Consider the following 19,502-nt stretch of genomic DNA (forward strand, 5'->3'; position numbering starts at 1 on the left):
ATTACAATGGAGAAGCTGCCTTGGAACTATCAAGAAAAGGTATTTAATACCTCTAAAAAGTTAATGATGCTTTTGCATCACTGTAATCACAATACCTCTGTAACATTCACATGAGATAAAAGTTCCCTGAGTACAAAACAGAAAGCTAAGACTGTCACTGAAACAAATGACTAACAAAAAGTCACCTTTTATATGTTTGTAATCTTTACCAAAATACATTTGGTAAACACAATAATAACTATTCCTTCTTCTCACTCTTGGATTTGTTGAAAGATCATGTATTTTTTTAAGAAAGTAAAAAGCCAACAAATAAATTGAATGGAGTTGAGGAAACTGGTGTCTCCAGGTACTTATGAAATAATCTAAATATACTTGTTGCTCAAACTCATGTAGAGGCAATAGCCTAAGACATTGACCTAGTCATAGTCAATATGCCAGTAGCATTTATAGATTTAGCTGTGCAAATAACTATTTATCTGGACTTTTTAAAGGAAGTAGCAGTTTGGGGAAAAAAAGTAAAAACAGAAATAAATCGAGAAGTTGGAAAAAAAATCTGTTTTTGATTAAAAATATGCTCATTTTAAGCCATTTTGGTAAAAGAAAAAAGACTGGGTTTAAAACAAGAGTTGAAAATTTTGTTTTACTCTTTCAATAAGAAGTTTCATTTTTTTCAAGATGCCTTTGCTTTTTTCAACATAAGCAGGAATATTCATATTGAACAAATGTATTCACAAAATGATTTGATCTTGTGGAATTTCTACTTTGACTCCTTCTCCCATCCCCACCAAAAAAATTTTCAAAAAATCTCATTCAGTTCTATTTAAAGGGTTTCAGCTTTTTTACCTACAGTTTTTTACCTACAGTTTTTTTCCCCATTTTTTTACCTACATATACACAACAAACATATATTTTGCTTTACAGCTTGAAGAACATTCTATTATTATTGTCGATTTAAACTTTGTATTTTTTGTTTGCCAACGTTTTTGGAAAAAAATACTTCCAGTTGACTTGAAACTACATATATAAAGCTCCAGCAAAGCAGACTTCATTATTCTTGTAGCAAATTAAATGTTTAAAATTTCACAGTCCTGCATTCAGTACTGAACAGTTTACTGAAAGATACTGGTTATAACATAGTACAGTTTAAAATAAAAATCTGTCATCTCAGCATCTTGGATGTAGTAGCACTTTTGACATAAAGAATAGTTCAAGTATAATTCTTATTATTACCCTTATTTCTCAAAACAATTCAGAACTTTTTTCAATAAGTAGAAAGTACACTAGAAACAATTGAACCTCTTATATAATAGTCAACTGCATTTCCTTTGGACGAAACCAGCCATGCAATCAAGTATGGCCTAAAAACGATCCTCTGCCTGATACACAGAAAATAATTGGAAGGAAACAGACTGCCAAAAACAATTTACCCCCCAAAAATGGAAAGCTTTTTCGAACACTGAGCAACACTGCTGTCATTCTAACCCATGTAGAAAATCACCGGAGGAAAAAAGAAAGCAGTTTTAACTTGTCTTGTCTATGTTAAAAGAAAAACCCTTCAAAATGAAACAACCTCCTAAAATGAACTAAGAAAACATGAACAAACAAATCTGGTGAACAGTTCTGTACAATGTGTAACACTGCAGAATCGCATGGGTTTCATGTTGAATTTTCCAGAGAAATCTACCTCAAAAGCTGCTGGTGAACTAACCATAAGGTCCAACCCGACGGGCGCTCTGGCCGCAGCGACGGCGTTGGGTGGGCAGCCGCGCCGGGAGGTGGCAACCCATGGTGGTGCTGCCCGTCGCCCACCGCGTGTGGCCCGCCGTCGGCCCGGGGACGGCCCAGGGACAGCCCGGGGGTGACTGAGGCCCTGGCAATAGCCAGGGGGACTTGTAACCTCACAACGTGTTAGTGAGGGTGTTATGATTAATGCGGCCCTGCACATCGGGCATGTCCTTCAGGCCCATGCACGCACGCTGCTGCCCCTGTTAAACGACAGCCTGGCACCTCTTGCTTACAAGAAACGTGAAAGCCCTATCAGGTTCACAGTACTAGTTTTATATCTTAACTGACACTTCCAGTACAAAGCCACGCATCTCTCCTGTGCTCTTTCAGTCAGCTCCCGGGGTTACCGTCACCTCTCCAGCATGAGTTCAGGCCAAAAATCACCAGCTACCGAAAGCTTTTACTCATAGCAACTTGCTATTTTGAGGTTGCAGAGGTGGAATAGAAAAGATTATGGATAGCAGAGTAACAGCATAACACAGCATGGTTCATGGCTATTAACTTATAAAAATACTTTCAAAAAAATGACCTATCAAGAAAAAAGAGAGGTGTCCAATATTATTATCTGTCTTTTCCTCAGCAGCACCACAGGTAATGCACAGTATGGTAAATAAAGTCTTAATAAATATTGTGTACAGTGATGCTGATCCTAATCCAGAAGTTAGTTGAATACAAACAATTTTAATTTACTTTCATTAGTAGCTGAAGTAGAATGCAATACCCCAAAAGGAGTGAATGTGTCGGTGTTTAAAGATCTACACTCACATCACTGGTGTCAAAACTTAAACGCAGAGCTCCCTTTTTGCTCTCCTTCGGTACTTTGTCCTCCCCTCTGCCGCCTCCTTCTACCTACACATACATACACACACTCACTCGCTGGCCATCCCTGAGTATAAAATTCTCCTCTGTCTTTTCTCCCTCCTTCGCTGCAGAAGAAAAAGAAATCCTCACATCTTCTGCTCCAGCAAAACCTGGTCCAGCCAGTGCTCCCCCGTCCTGCACCCAGCCCCTAGAGAGGAGCTCCTCTTCCTTCCCCATGCACAGCCAGCTCCCCAGACCATTAATCGAGTCCTGGCAAAACTTCTGAACTCCAGGTGCCAACAGGGAGTTCTAGTTTGTACGTGCAGTCCCTGCATCCTTACTTACATGGGTAGGATCAGGGGAGCGACGTCTTCCTGGAGCCTGGCTCCTCAGTCCCCTTGCGCCGGCTCCCGAGCTACGGCCACTGGGGAGAGGAAGCACAACCTCCTGGGAGCGCGGTGCAGCCGCCCTGGCACATCTCCGCTGCAATAGCTACCCGAAGAGGAGATGAGGAGCAGACGGCAAGTTCTGCCCAGTCAGCTCCCTGCTGCTGCACGTACAGAGCATATGGCAGCAACATTGCATCTCTAGCTCCATTTACCCTCCGCCTCCATTTCACTAGCTCAGAATAAATATTGCACTTATGTGACTGCTGAAGAGGAGAGAACTTCTGTGGGGAGGAGAGAGAAAGGCTGGATGAATTTTTCCAGGGACTTCTCACTTCATCAGGATTAGCTTCATGCCCGCCCACCGGTTTGAAAAGTGCTGCTTATGTTATTGAGAAATTTTTGTTACAGCTTTCCAAACAAACAAGCCATTTTTTAAAATGTCAGAACCATCAGTTACAAAGAGGCAGTTGCGTAAGTGCTGAAATAAACTTTGCTCTTCTTACAAAGGCTACATGAACAGCTAAAGAGGGTCAGATGAGGGGCGCATCTGCTCCAATATCCTGACTCTGGCAATAGAGAGTGAAAGATATGCTTTAGAAGTGAACTCATAACAGAACTGCCTGACATGTTTCTGTAACCTCTATTAGTTAAAGGTTCACAGAACTCCTGGAATATAATTTATATGTCTGAAAATGTTTCCTCTTCTCTAACGCCACTCTGGATGTTTTTACTTTATGCTGTGCATCAAATGAGAAACTTAGAACACTGACAAAAAATTGATCTACCATGTGATTGAACATGGATTTCTGCTTTAATGTATACCACACAACTGGATATACACAGCAGTCTGCCTAAATACCTTTTTAAGCTGAACTCCATTAGGCTTCTCTTCACTACTATTTATATTAGTTGTGATGGGAGCTGCTAATTGCAGTAATTATTGTACTTTATGAAGTTCTAAAATGACTATTCCTCCTTTTGGTTGGGGAAATTAAGGTACAGGGATGCTAAGTAATTTGTTCAAGTAAAACATTTGCTAAGTGGTTTGAATGGTATCTCTTGGTCTAAATATAGGGGAGAAATTGTCTTTTAAAAGTGATTACTTAACTGATTCTTAAATTTTCAAAGGGTTTTTACTTCAGTTTTAAGATTTGTGCTCAAAAAGCAGTTATAGGCAAATTAAGAGCTAAATGTTTGAACACTCAGATTTCGATTTAGGTGGAAATTCTGTTTGGTTGCACAAATGTAGAGGCAGAGAAGCAATTACGCATTCTTGATTTTTACTACAAAATGAAAAAAAAATTGAAACTGAACCAAATGTTTACATTTTGTTTTGATAAATGAATGTATAGTAAAGTCCTATATACCAGAACAACAACTTTAGAAGCAAATCAGAGGCAGAATGGCTGGTGATATTGAAAAGTACAGTTCTAGGTTATTAATCTTGATATTGCAATATGAAGCTCTCACTTTCCCTATCATTTCTTTATATAGAAAGAAGCTCCTTTCCCCTTTCCAGATCATTCTTCTTGTTAAGTAATAAGATGCCATTCCTTCTTGAATGAAATGGTACATGAGATGATGATGGCTATTATTTTCAATGTATATTTTTGTCTGTTCACACAAATAGCCAAATCATGTGAGACAGATGCTAATTACATTTGATAGGAGAAACGTTATTTCTGCAACTGCAGCATCTTTGGCAGCCACTGAGTTCATCGCACTCTGCTTACTCAACTGGCAACTTGCAAAACTTGCAAAAACTGTCCTAACAAATGAAAGGATTATGACAATATATTCATCATCCACTGACCTATGTTAAATATCCTAATTTAGGAACCTGCAGATTTAGTATGATGACGTTCAGAGGGAAGACTGAATTTATGGGCGCTTTTGAGACTCTCCTCACACACTAGTTTTGCGTATGCCAATATGAATAGCAGAATAGGATAAAAGTATCTTAACATGTGATAGTAGATGGAAAAAGTCACTTAACAATTCCTCTACCTTTCTATTTGGTATGCTAAAATATGTATGACAGTTTTAAAATCCCGATCTATGCTTTTGATAGTTGTGGACATTTTCTTCATGAAGTCTGACCTTAAATTACACCTAAGAATATAAAACTACAGATTATCTTCTACAACAACACTTCCTGACACTGGAAACAGAATAGAAAATAATATATTCAGTAAGAATAAATACTCTGTTTGTTGCTAAAAAGTTATTTCATGCAAACCAAGGCACAGAACACTTGAAAGTGAGGCTGCACATACTTGAATAGTTCATATTCCAAATGCTAACCCTGCTTTTTCACTTTTAGTGTTCTAAGTTTTACTTTACCATGTTTTTTGAGTTGTGTATGATCTCATTCTTTGCTAAATATACATCACCTTTGAGCACCAGGAGTAGGTCTCCATTTATTCTTGTTACAGAGGCCTAGACAGGTGATTTATGTTAAACAGAGTATACATCTTTTGTATACAGTTTGTGTATCATTTGCCCATAAGACATAGAATTCTGTTTAGTGTTTCCTTCTCCTGTTCTATCATATCTGCATTACGACCTCTGTTCTCATTAAATTGCTTCAGTCTCGGTTTCCAGGTTGTATTAAAACGTAACTGCAGTGAATCTGCTCAGAGATGAAGCAGTCAGGAAAAAAAAAAAAAAAAGATGCGCACTTGGAATCAGGCATGGCCACACATGTTCAAACCTCTGCCATCCCCAATCACATAGGTTCATGTTTCTACAGGTGGGGCTGGAAGAGTTTCTCTAATGGCTTAAGTCATTAGTATTAATTTATACATATAAACAGATCTGCTTGTATACCCCATCCTATAGACGACTGTGCTACATATTTACATAACCTGGAATTTCACCTATTTACATGCCTAATATCTTAGTGTTTCAAGTAGCAAGCACAGCTTGTCTTCCTTGGCACTGCTAAATGTAGATCAAAAGTTTTAACATAGGCACATTTCTTTCAGAATGAAATCAGTGCTATAAACAATGCATACCATGGGCTGTCTCCTGTGTATAAATATCAATTTTATCAAAGAAAAAGAAAGATTTTCATTCTTTCCAGTTTCCTACTGCATTTCTGCATATTATTTGGAGTTAAAAAAAAATAAAATTGAAGAACAGTCACTATAGGAAGGGAAATAAATGACAATTATTACTCAACCCTAAAATTGGTATATATTTTAAGGCACCAGAACGTCTCATCCAAAATATGGCCAAACTCAACAACCAGACTTCTTATAATGTCCATTTTGAATAGCTGAATTAGAGAAAATTAAATTTTTAAAACTTTTTGCTTTTCCTTTGAGTATTCCTAAAACCACATGTAAAATTAGCCTAGAGGAAATAAATATCCTTAAAATTGTCAGAAAATGGTTAGTAATGAATCAACCACTGATTGCTGTGATAGATGATAATAAAAGACAAAGGAGGGTACAAACACATTCCTCTTTAGGCATTAAAGGAGGAATTTGGTTGTTTAAATAGGTGTTCAGTGTCATATAAAAGATGTTCCTATAGGAGTGGCAGGTATGACACAGGACTTCTGCCTTTCTGTAATGGCCAGGAGGAGGTGCTGATTTAAGATACTGTAGCATCTTAAATGGCACTGGACACCTATGTTTAGGCAACTGAATTGCACCCCAAATGTTGTCTCGGTTCTCTTCTGGAGGCAATCTTTCCCTCTCTATTGACAGCTTGCTTAGGAATCTAGACTCCTTAATGTCACGGTCTGGACCACCTTCAAGTAAGGTACTAAGATAGCCTAAAGTTCAAGATGGGAGATCTCTGAAATGTCTAAATTATGGCAAACTTCAGGGCTAAAAAACAAAGTATGGAGTCAGAGTGCTGTCTTCCCATCAGTCTATTCACATGCAGGGTTCCATGAATCTCCCACTTTAAAATGAGAGAGGAGAGATCAGAAAAGAAGAATATCTTTCTGCTTCATTGCCATTATTATTCCTAAATGTAATTATTATTATTTTTATTGTCAACATCAAGCATTCAAAACCACAAGACACACCTCTCCCCCCACTAAAGAGAGGGACTAAATTCATGAAATCAAATAAATAGTACACTCGAAATTTTTGGTTCACATTCTGACTGAAGTGGGCATATTTCAGAGCCTTTCTCTGCAAGTAGGGGAATAGAAACTTTGCTCCTGTAAGATTAAAGCTAAGATTCACATTTAGTCATGCATTTTTAAAAAATGTAGGAGTTGGTCTTTAAAAATTCTGAATACATAGACATTCAGTCTAAAATTGTGAGAATTAGCAACATTGCATCAGAGGCAGTTACTTCAGAAAGGTACTTGAAAGGCAGAATTACTTCTACCCATAAAAATCTGGAATGGTTTTGGCATTTTTCACGTGATATATGCAAGTTTTTATGGTGAGAAATATAAAGGGGATTGAATAAAGTGAGATTCTGTGTACTGTGCAAAGAAAAAGAAGTCTGTGAAGTGCAGCCTCTGGATGGCCTTTAATCTAACCTATGAATTTACAGGGTACCCACAGGTTTCATCCCCATGTAGGATGCAAAGACCATCAAATTCACATAACAGTTCCAGTCTCCAGTCTCAATGCCATCTTCCATGCCAGATATCAGAGAGTCTCCAATCATTCTGATGGAGGTGAAGTGTTAGCTTTCAGCATTGAGGAGGGCTTCATGTGGACCTTCCTGGGACAATGTATTTGCAGTGTTCTATGTTTATATAAACATGTTCCTACTGATATGTTTGTCTTCAGCCCTCAGTGAATTAGCATGGTAAAGACAAATATTTCCTAGAGAAGCTCCCTCCACTTTTTGTGACATGAAATCTTGTCCTCTACCATCCCCAGCCTGTCGTATGTGCACAATGTATTACAACACATCTCCTCTCCTTGAAGAGCCAAATTAAATTGTAACAGGAAAAGATTAGCTTTAGAAATCTGGGTTGAGATTTTACCAAATGGTTACTCCTGGTTTGGTTCACAATAAGGAAAATGCAATTGGTGTCACTGGTGAAAGGAACTGACTGTGATATGATGAGAATACAATGATTTTTGGCTGTACATGATGCAGATATACTTTTTCTGCTCTGTTTTGCACTGTTTCCTCAGTCAGCTGTGCTGAACGGTATAGGAACACACAAGCAGTGAACATATCTGAAATCCAGACTGACTGGCCTAATATCGGAGGAGGAAATTCTCATGCTCCATGATGCCAATAATATATTTTGTTGTTGCTGGTAGATACTTTTCAAACAGTTATCTTCCTTCTCTTAACTTCATGGAACTGATAGCAACATCTGAAGAGAGATCTTCAGCCCTGGCTTGTTTGAAATGGGAATAGGAGCTAGCTATGACAAGCTATGTCAGCCCAGAGAAATATCATACCTTCCAAGCAAAACAAAGGCATGGAAGGAGGTTGATAATACAAGCTGTTTTATCGGTGTTGCTCCACTCACAGACTTGCAGTGTGACCTAACTTGCAGCTGCAAGACTGGCACTTGGGGAGGCCTTGGTATATTTCAAACAGCCTTTCAAGCGCTTTAGCCTGGAGATGCATAAGGATAAAGAAAAGACATCCCTTCATCAGCAGGCCACCTTTTAGCATAATCTCTCGTGTTCCAAACACAACGCCTTAATTTTGGGAGGCCCATCTTCCTGGCACTACTGGGTGAGCTGGTGACAGGGTATCAGGCAGCTGGGTTTACTAAATTTCAGCCAACTTCTAGTGTTGGTAGCAATGAAGCCTTAAATGTGCGTGACCAGTTCTTCACTGAGCTCCTGGCTAGTGAACTTTTTGAAAGGGCATCTGTGATAAACAGACTGTTACCACAGATACGGAATATTGTAAAAGAGAATATTGTCAGATGGATCTTGACTGATAGTATGCGAGAGGGACCTGAAGAAAAGGGATGAAAAAGAAGATAGATACAGTGGTGTGTGGTCATGATACTCTGAGTCCTGTAGTGATATTTTGACAGTATTCACATTCCCAGATGATTGCCAAAACAACTTTTTTAAATTTTGACATATTTGTTTCTTCACATTGACAGCAGTCCTTGTGCATACACAGTTCACCATTTCCCCCTTGCTGAAACTGGACAGCTTGCATCTCATCTGATCATACATCAAAGTGAGATAATAACATGCTAATTTGAGCTGACAATGGACAAACAGGGAACAGAACTAAGAATCCCTTTGAGTCTGTGAAAATGCAGCCTTTTGCAGACGTCCCAACTTCCTTCTGTGTTGAGTGCAATAGCTTTTACAGAGATTGTGAGATGTTAGCTATACTGGGCACAATTTGCATGAATGATGCCTACATAATTATTCTCTAAGTTTAGTGACATTGTAGGGTCAGTCACCCTGTAATGGTTTAGTTTTGCTCTTTCCCAAGTGAATACCAACACTTATGATTATGTAGATCAAGAAGTGTGCAAAGCCTCTCCAACCTGCAGATGTTTTAGCATCTTGCAGCTGGCCAAGTGAACGTTTGGCTGATGAAATGAGAAAGTTTGTTTCCCATTCTTGAGTCACACTGTTGAGCTATAAGACATCATTATGGATATATACACATCTCTGTAAAGTTCATCCTGCAATGACCATGGCTTTTCATCAGTCAGAATCAACATCAAAAGATTCAATTAATCACTTGTGTGTCATATCTTGGAATCGTTTCTTGGGAGCTATCAACAAAGGAGCTGAAACTTGTTGATGTGTGCAAAGTGAGAATCTTTCCTGAGCTCGAGTATGTGGGAGTATTTCAGTTTGTCTAGTCCATTGAACAACCTTGAGAATTCTAGGAGAATTTTTACCTTTGCAGCTTGAGCTTTGATTTGACTCAGCTGCAGGCCTAAATCTTTGTTTGCTTTAGAACAGCAGTCATTCAAAATCATTCGCTGTATAAAAATCTTTTCATGTAGATGTGGTCTTTTACCACTGATGTTCACTCAGCATTTTAATGGGATACAGTGGCCTCTTAAATGCAAACAGTTTTTTATCAGCAGGGTGAGGCTTCAGACAAGACAGAGCAATACAGGCCCTCAGGAAAGCCTGTGACTTCAGCTTCTGGGCTGTCCTGAGGTAGACAGAGATGCTGTGGAGTGTAATGTTCATATCCAGCAGCTTGATTGAGTTCCAAATGCTAAAATATGTCCTAGAAAGGCACTTGCAGTATTATTAACAGCCATTTGCTCACATATGCTAGATTTACATGAGGGCATAATAACCCTTAGGAATCCTAAAACATCTGGCAAATGGGATCAGGAATGTAAGTCTGGCTGTTTTTGCCTCATCCACTGCAATGTGGTTCCTCTGAGTCTGCTTGTGAGGTTTGTTGTGGGTTCGGGACAATGACAGCTACTTCTTAATGGCCAGCACTGGGCTGTGAGTGGCGGTGTTGTCAGATCACCAGGACTTCAAATATCCCTTGCTGCATCTCAACACACTCAGTTTGTCCAGCTACTTTAATTACTTCATAACAACACAGCAATGTCAACCTCTGTCTTGCATTAGTCTCCATGTTCCAAATGATGCAATCCAAAATCGTTTAATTTTGAAACCTGATGGTAAAATCACTGTGTTGTGATCAGGTAAAAAGGATGACAATGACATCTTACATAGATTCACCCTTCTCTTGAAACAGCATTTGCATCTGCCTGCTAACTTAGATTTTGGAAGAGGAGTAAAATAATTAACAAAGTTACAATATTAGTTTTTGATGAGTTTGTTTCTTCAACCATTAGGTTAAAGGTGTCTTCAGCCTGTGGCCAAGATCAGGTAAGATGAAGGAGATAAGGCCTTTTCTGGCTTCTTTCCCCATGTCTGATGCATGTCAGGATTTTGTTTTCCACTTGGACCAGTCAGCATCAGCCTTGTAAGGGAAAGACTCCAGAGCTGCATCACAGATAGCCACAAGTGTGTGCGCTCCTATCACTTATGCCCAGGTCACATCACAGATCATACTGTCATTGTCCTCAATATCATATTGTATTACCACAATATGACATTTTGATCATTTATCAAAGCCTCCTGTGACTGTGATTGTAGCTGGAGTGCATATAAATTGCACAACATCACACAGTTCATGTCGAAAGAATAAATAAAGACTATTTTAAGAGCTCCATTCATCATCCAGCAATGCCTACCTAACAAACAAAAGGTACATGTGTAACCCCAAATGGTTTTGAAACACGATTTGAAGAGTTTGATGAGCAAAATGCTATTGATGGAACCTGGAAGGCTTTCATATCTTCAGTTGATTAGACTGTAAAATGGATGAACAGGGAGGGAAATCATACTCTAGAAAGTAAGAGAAGGATTGGGTATCAGAAGATATGAGCTCTTCACTGAACAGCTGTTTTATAAATATTCTGACCTTAGGTATCTTTTTTTATTTTACCATTATCATATGCCGAAAGCACTTGAAATATTCACAGAAACCATGTTAGATGCTACAGTCATTAGCCTGAGATTCTCCCATTACTTTACATCAGAACTCTGTCACTCTTCTCAAAAATAAAGACATTTGATGCCAGAATTTATTCTGAGATGTAATTTCATACTTATCAGGCTCACATAATTATACAATGATTATATACTTGAATGGACAATTTTGTCTTGGATTCTTAGTATATTTGAATTAATTTCTTTGAAAAAAAAAAATCAGTGTTACTTTACTATATTCCTAAGCACCTTTTTTCCATGTTTCCGTCACAATCCATGACTACAATAATCACCGCCAATAGTATTATGAAACTAGTGTTCCAATTTTTACATCAAAATTCAGGTGAGTTGCAAGGACAGTTTTTGGAAAACATGAACAATCTCCATCAATAGCCAGTCCACATTTCAGACAGATTAACAAGCAGCTATATTTGACTGCTGGATCAGAGAATACTAAACTACAACAAACCGGGAAAATACCTCATGGAACATATTGGGTAATATGAAAATATTAGGAAATATGAAGTTTATGTTATTAATCTCTCCTGAGCTTCAGGAAGTCTGTTGCACCCTTTCTTCACTTAATCAGCTACTTTAACTTTGCCTTTTGATAATGAGTTGCATTTTGAAGTTTAAATGGCAACAAGAATTAAAAGCAATTAAAAAGCTGGTATACTAATGTTTTTTACAAAGTCAGCACCAAAAATCTGTATTCTACTTTTCTTTTTCACATTTTACTTTTTTGTATAAGTTATATATTTACCTTTTTGGCATCAGAAATATCCTGCCAACTGTAATATAAGACTTTGAGTAAATTATGGTGTTTTAAAAATAATACTTTTCACAACCTTCACACTTCCTACTTGCAAAGTCCTGGGAAGTCTTACAGAATTAGCTAGAGTTCAGGGTGATTTATTGCAACATATGATAGTCTGGATCATTCCTTTGCTACAACAGAAGAAAGATGAAAGGAAATTTCCAGAAGAATCACTTGGGATCATTTCACCAACATTATTCTTTTTGTATGTATTTATGTGCCTGCTCCCTATATTGGAATATGCTAAAAGCATCCTGCTGCCTTGGTCCATCTACAGTGATCTGTTACAGGCTAGGAAATTCTCTGTATCTTCACAGAGACTCTGGCCACCATGAACTGGGTTTCTGCAGCGGTAACATAAATCCAAAGCTATCATTTCTTCTGTGAAGCCTTGGGGAGAAATGGAGGGAAAATTATGTAAATTACGCACATGCTCTTGTACCAGGGCACAGCCTGACTAGCTTCTGAAGAACAAGGTCTGTCGGGGAGAGATGGTGCACAGTGAAAGTGGTGCACAGACGCAGGACAACAGTCAATGGTAACTACCTGCAGCAGTGGGAATTCCAATTGGATATACAGAAAAAAAATCTTCACCATGACAGTGGTTAAACACCAAAACAGGAACCCACAAAAGCTGTGGAATCTCCATCCTTGGAAATTTTCTATACTCATGTGGACAAGGCCCTGAGTAACCGGGTCCAACCACGAAGTTAGCCCTGCTTTGAGCAGAAAGTTGGACTAGATTGCTAGACATCTCTTCCAACTTAAATTATTCTATCATTCTCTGATTGTATTCTCCTACAAGAGACTATACCTGGCTTGGTAACTGGGTCCATCGTCCTACAAAGATTTCTCATCTGTACATGAACCTGATGTGAATCTGCAAACCTTTAAGACAGTGGTTTGCAATCTTTATCAATCTGTGGACACAAAGATATTTCTGGTAACTTTACATCTCTTCAAAGGAAGTTTCTTCTATTCAGTTATTTTTCACGGATTCTTTAGTAGTAGTCCACAGATGCCTATATCTACATATATCACACACTGAAAACCCTTGTTTTGATGGTTCTGATGAGAACAATGTTGGATCAGACTTGACTTTGATTATTTTGCAAAACTGTCCTTTCTTAAGAAAGAAGCCTGCATCTAGTATTCTGTGCTCTTTTTCTCTCCATGCACAGACTCCTCTTGGATAAACAGCCTACAAACCAAAGAACATCACAGCTCTTTTTTATGTAGCATAGAGAGATCTTTTTTCCCCTCAAAGTATTGTGAAAGGGGAAAAATAAGCCACTTGGCATTTCTAGAAAGAAACACTACAACAAAGTTTTATCAGAGAGGTTTATCTTTTCTTCAAGAGCAGCAGTGTTAGGCATTTACAGAGAGTGGTATGGAAAAACAGCATGCATTTTATAGAGGCAGTGAGTCTCAAAAATCTCTAGCTGATTCTAATTATCATATAAAAGAATAGAGGAACCATATGAATTACCTGTTTCCATTTTCCCATCTTGTGCTGCAGGCCCATCAGGAATTACACTCTTCACCTGAAGAAACTCATCTGGCTCATCCCCACCAATGATGGTAAATCCAAAACCCATGTTGCTTTTCTTAAGAGTTGTGCTGAGGAAAGTCCCCTTCAGCTGTGATGCATCACGGGTGAAGAGTGGTTTTTCTACATCAGTCAACACAAACAAGAAACATAAAAGTTCTGATCTGGTCATAGCTCAGCAGGGACAGCAGGTGACAGTGTATGAAAACAGAGGAAATAAAGAGTGCAAGCATTTCAGGAAAAAATATTAGTGAGTTCTTATACTACTACAAAGCTTAAAAAGGATTTTTAATCTATGGCAGATCAGCAGTAAGTGGAGAGCTATAAATGTTCTTTCATATTAGAAAGACATTTAGAAGTGGATATTGTGCAGCTAAAATAATTACAACAATAAAAATGATATCCGAGGTAATTTTAAAACCTCTTTCAAATTATTCCTAACCTATAAATTCAGCTTTGTCTACAAAGTAATACATTCTGCACAATTTCCCTCCCACCTGCAATAAGGAAATTATCCCCTGTATATTTTATTCCACTTGTTAAAAAACAATGCTAAATATTAGGTAATCTTTTCTCTCCAAACACATGGGATTTTGGCATCCAACAAGTGACATTTATAACTGCTGTGACAGTTGTGCGACCTTTACATCCCCTTTCAGAGTGCTTCAGTGTACAGCGTGAGCCACCAGCGGGCAAGAACAGGCCTCACCTGGCTTCCAGTGCCTCTCTGCTGTGCTTTGTTTTGTGAGAAAAGGTATGAGAAAGGTGAAAAGATTGTGACTTAAAATTATCTCACTACTTTTACAGCAGTGCTGCTTGCCTAACAAGCAGCACGCAGACATACCATACAGCCTGTACATCCCAGCATTGTCGCGCCGACACTGAGACAGATCATTCACACTGCGGGACCTCTGAGGAGCAGGGCGCGGGTGAGCATGTTTGGGCCTAGGTAATGTTGATGAGGAGCTTTCTACTGTTACAAAGGAGAACAAGCCTCATTCTTTGGCTATAACTTTATGTTAAAGTTTATTTGTCTCTACCAATACTGTTCGTTGCTTATACAGTTCATTTTAAGTGCATTAATTTTCACATTACCAAGAGGCTGCATTCTTGTAAACTCCTATAACATAGTGCTTGAGGCTTTTAACTTAATTGATGCTTGTTAGATGAGCTAGCTTAGAAACATACCAAACATCAATTAACAGTAATTTAGAGAAAGTACAATTAATTATTTCAGTGTTGCCAACCTCAGGTGCTCAAGAGAGAGTCATACATTCCCAAGAATAGAAATTATGATTTTATTTAGAAAATTACTTTGGGGTTCTTATTGTGCTTTCTGTTTCTCAGCCTTTAGGAAACCCTGGGTCATCTTTTCTATCTTTTCTCTGTGACTCTGAAGGTGAGAGTTTTTTTAGATGGCTCATGAGAGTCCCACAACTCCAGGAGCTTGGACTTTTGGGAAAAAGGCATATATGATAGTATTGTGAGGATTGGCAACACTATTATTTTAATCAGCCTATGACAAAATCATTGTCACACAAACAGGAAAGCAGGATCCTTCATCTTAACTAAGATGTGCTGATATGGTACTGTACCTCGGAAACCTTGGGCCTGCATAGGCTTTGTTCCAAGTTCTGCGTTGGGCATGTTATGCTGCTGTAGCTTCCTTTTTGCTTCTAGGACAGGGTTTTCAAATTGTGTTCTTCTATTTATGTGGCTGGAAAAAATTTGGTTTTGATTAAAAATTGGGTTCATTTGGGGAAAATGATAATTTTCACAGTAGGATGCTGTAAGTGACGTGTGTATGGTTAGACAGTGAAACCCCTGTGAAACCCTTATGGGCCTCCCTTATGCTCCACATAATTTTGGTGGGGCTGAGAAATGCACAGTGTAGTGCATAACATAACAAATAGCACTGGGAAGCACCCTATCATTTCATTATGCTGCTCTGCTACAGGCAAATGATTTTGATCTATATGACTATAAATTAATTGCAGCACTGCTGAAGCGTGCTACAGCATGTTTCATGTCTTTAGTACAAACATTGTTCTGTGCATGATTCAAAGAAACTGAACCAGTCTTGTGCATTATTATAGATAAGCTGTAAATGAAATTACTTAATCACTTGCAGTAAAAGGTAAAGCCTAGCAAACAGAGTACATTATGATCACTGCTTAAAATAGAAATAAATCTACCACAGAAACAAACTGAATATGATTCCTTCTCAATTCTACAGTATATATCTGCTAAGCTGTACAGAAAAATGGGATCATGCAGAAACTAAGTAAGACAGTAGATTATATATATATAGTTATATATATATATATATATATAACATATAATATATGTTTCACCTGAGGAAGGCAAAAGGATTTAGTTGGTGGCATTGAGCAACTCTGCATAGTAGGATCACAGATTAGAAAAAGGGGTTTGTGCTGCAAATGTTGTTCTGGGGAAATAAATACATATGTACAACAGGGAGGTTTTCAGACATGTCACTCCTCATTTGTTCTTATTGAGCGACTACGTATTGAGGTCTTCTGAAAATCAATCCCTATCACTGGCTTTAATCACTTGGAGAGGCAATCTGGGAACTTTTGAAACTCTGAGATACTAAAAAGGGTCTAATGCCTTCAATTTATACTGGAACGACCTTTTTGCACAAACATTAAGAACTTTTCAGGTTCTTTCAGAGAAAGCAAGTGGAATTGCCATTAAAAAGTGGACTAGAGAGAAGAGATCAAGTCCTATGGTGTATAATATACCTGAAAAGTCAGGATTTGGTGGAGACAGCCAATGCAATGAAAAGATTTCCATTCATGCAAAAGAATATTTCTTTTATTAAGAAGATACAAAATACATTTGATAAATTCTGGAGTTGCTACTTTGTTGACAGAGCTTTAACTCTTGCAAACCTAGAAATGTGTGATGGAAGGGAGAGAAATTTTATCAGTTAGAAATAGAGGAAGATAAGACTTACATGCATTAAATGATCATAGGGTAATTATGAACTACTAATGAACTTCTAGAAAAAAGATAAATTTCATGCTAGTACCTATCATGTGATGAATTTTCATACTGACAAGCAAATATTACTTTTGCCTTTACACAAGGCAGCGATGAACCATCACGTGAAATACTAGATAAAGTTCTGATCACTCATGACCAAGTAAAACAAATTCATTAAAAAGGTCTTCCAGATAGACCGGTGAAAGAGTGTCCTATGACAGAAGACCAAAGGAGTTGCACTTTTTTACTCCAGCAAAATGAATGGTGATATATAATTGCATTCTATGAATATATTCAGAAGTAAATACTAGGAGATATTAGAGATGACAGGGTAGGTAAAAGAATAAACAGCTAAAATTTGGACAGGAATAAATTTAGACTTGAAATCAGAAGACTTCTTACAAGCAGAAGTGTGAAATTCTGAAACAGCTTCCAATAGCAGTTGTGGGGTAAAATATCTAGCTGTCTTTATGCCGGCATTTGATAAGGTTAAAAGCAGGATTGCAACACAGTGGGTGGAGTTAGTGGCCTCAACATAGGGATCAAGTGTTATTTTAGAGGCTCTAAAGTATCCTGCCCTGGTCTTCAGCTGCTCTTCCAGAAGAGCATGGGTTTCCCATAGCTTTTGTGCCATATTGTGCAGATGTAATGGATAACCAAGATCACACCTATGTTTAGTTCCTTGAACTATGCTTTCTGTCATGCTGTAGACGCAGGGCATGTCTTAGGGTCACAGGAGGCTTTTCACAGACCTACATTACAATTTATATATGGTTCTGTGGTAAAAGAATATGATTTTAGATAATACAGGTTATGTCCATGGCTCACTGAACATCAATCAGCTGCCCCTCAGCAGTTTCTAGGTAGAGTTTAAGTTGTGCTTTAATCTATTTAGACAGAAATGTCTCAAACAATGGCCTTTCTGCCCTAGTGAGATCAGACAGGAAGACTAGCAGAGATACTTGAGACACCTCAGGGTGTTGATAAAATACTAATAATTCTTAACTCCAATTTATTCCCATATTTTTGACTCATTTATGGTAGTGTGCAATCTCTAAAGCACTGTGAGAATGCCAACAAATTCAAACAACTTCATTAAATATTTAGTCCAAAGGGAGTCAGAGAAGAAAATTATACATAAAATTGGTTGTTTTTATAAGTCACTTGCACTGAACTTATGACCCAAGACTGTAAATACATAACAAATGTTGACCTGAGAATTAGACAACTCCAGTGAGACAAGAAGCAACTCTGCATCATGCTATTTTGAGTGCTGTACAGTTCCACGGCTAAATCAGACAAATTGCTACAGATGAGTTAGTGCCTAAGTCCTTTTTTCATTCTCAGTTCTCAGTTACCAATGCCTAATAAGGACAAAAAGACCTCCTGAGAGAAGTTTTTCTATTTGAGCAGTAACAGAGCATTGTCAGAAATTATAAGTAAAGGAGGTAATTTTTTTCACAATAAATACCTGTATGGTCAATTTAGCTGTTCTATTAAGGAGACCATGTCTGGAAACTGAACTGTGTGTTGTAGTTAATCATCCTTAAAGGGGGAAATAATCTTTCGGCAATTAGAATGCTGAAAGACCTAGTGCACTTTAATAACCACCTTCTCTCCCTAGCCCTGCACAGCTAAGTGCTGCTTGTTCTTAGTTTATAAATTAGGACAAAATTGCATGAAAGTTAAACCACATACAGCAAGCACTTTTCATTTATGTCAAACGTCTACACCTTACAAATGAAACCTGGACCTGCATAACAAGGCAAAAGAAAATTTTAATAATCTTTCACACGTACATTCATGCATGATTAAAAGATTTGAAAAGAATTTAAAAATACTTTGTGATTAGTGTTTGTTAGCTTTGATAACAACTCTTTAGTTTTATTTTATTTTTTTTAGCTTCTCTTTTGATCTCAGAATATTGCAGCTGAGCATGGCTGGCCTTTGTAAGATCAGTCTGGATCTGACTGTCTCACTGCTCATCCTTACAAACTTTCCATGGGATACAAATATTTCAGCAAGCAGAGTAGGAGCCATTCTTTCACTGACAGTTTTAAAGGCCTGCATATAAAGTTGGATTGGACTTCAATGAGTGAAAGTTCACAACCTAACTTTTCATGATTTACCCACTTTTATGACATAATTAAGAGAGTTTATTGTAATCTGAATTTATGTAGTTAAAAATGAACTCATCTGTTGAACACTTGTAATAAAAAAAAAGGCATAACTGTCACTTTTTACAATGAAAAAATGTAAAGCAATTTTTGTTGCAGACTTACTGAGCTCAGACAGCAAATTAAAGTACAGGTATATTTTACTGGCTATAAAACTCCTTATGAACCTAGTGCTGCCAAAGTTTTAATACCAGCTTGTGAACATCTATTCCACTTCTAAATCCTCTGAGCTTACAGTAGGTTTGATATTTCTTTCCACAAATCTTATCTGTGATAGGATGCCTGAATTTGGCAATAACAGCCTTAAAATATGTAATTGCATAGTAACGTGGGCCAGGAGCTTTGTTTCTGTCTACCTGAGGATGGACATGAAATGAAGATAAATACTTGTTCCTTTTCTGGCCATGTAATGGGAATATGAGCCTCACCAGTGCCAAAATGCTTTGGGCTGTGCTGGCAACAATGTGGGTATCAGTAAGAGATTAATGCACAGAAATTGCACAACACCTGTTACTCACCAAA

The 19,502-nt window shown here is 37.9% G+C and overlaps 1 protein-coding gene across 3 annotated transcripts in view; it reads right to left on the minus strand.

Moving 5' to 3' along the window:
• Window positions 1-19,502, minus strand: part of MAGI2 (membrane associated guanylate kinase, WW and PDZ domain containing 2) — a 781,658-nt gene that overhangs the window by 138,772 nt on the left and 623,384 nt on the right. For all 3 annotated transcript variants that reach the window (XM_067316830.1, XM_067316827.1, XM_067316829.1), the window contains 2 exons: window positions 15,390-15,511; window positions 13,735-13,917 (listed from right to left, as the gene is read on the minus strand). In XM_067316830.1, the coding sequence (XP_067172931.1) occupies window positions 13,735-13,917; window positions 15,390-15,511 (305 nt within the window). The remainder of the gene's footprint in view (window positions 1-13,734; window positions 13,918-15,389; window positions 15,512-19,502) is intronic.

The sequence above is a fragment of the Apteryx mantelli genome, chromosome 1, assembly GCF_036417845.1.
Source record: "Apteryx mantelli isolate bAptMan1 chromosome 1, bAptMan1.hap1, whole genome shotgun sequence".
Classification (NCBI taxonomy): domain Eukaryota; kingdom Metazoa; phylum Chordata; class Aves; order Apterygiformes; family Apterygidae; genus Apteryx; species Apteryx mantelli.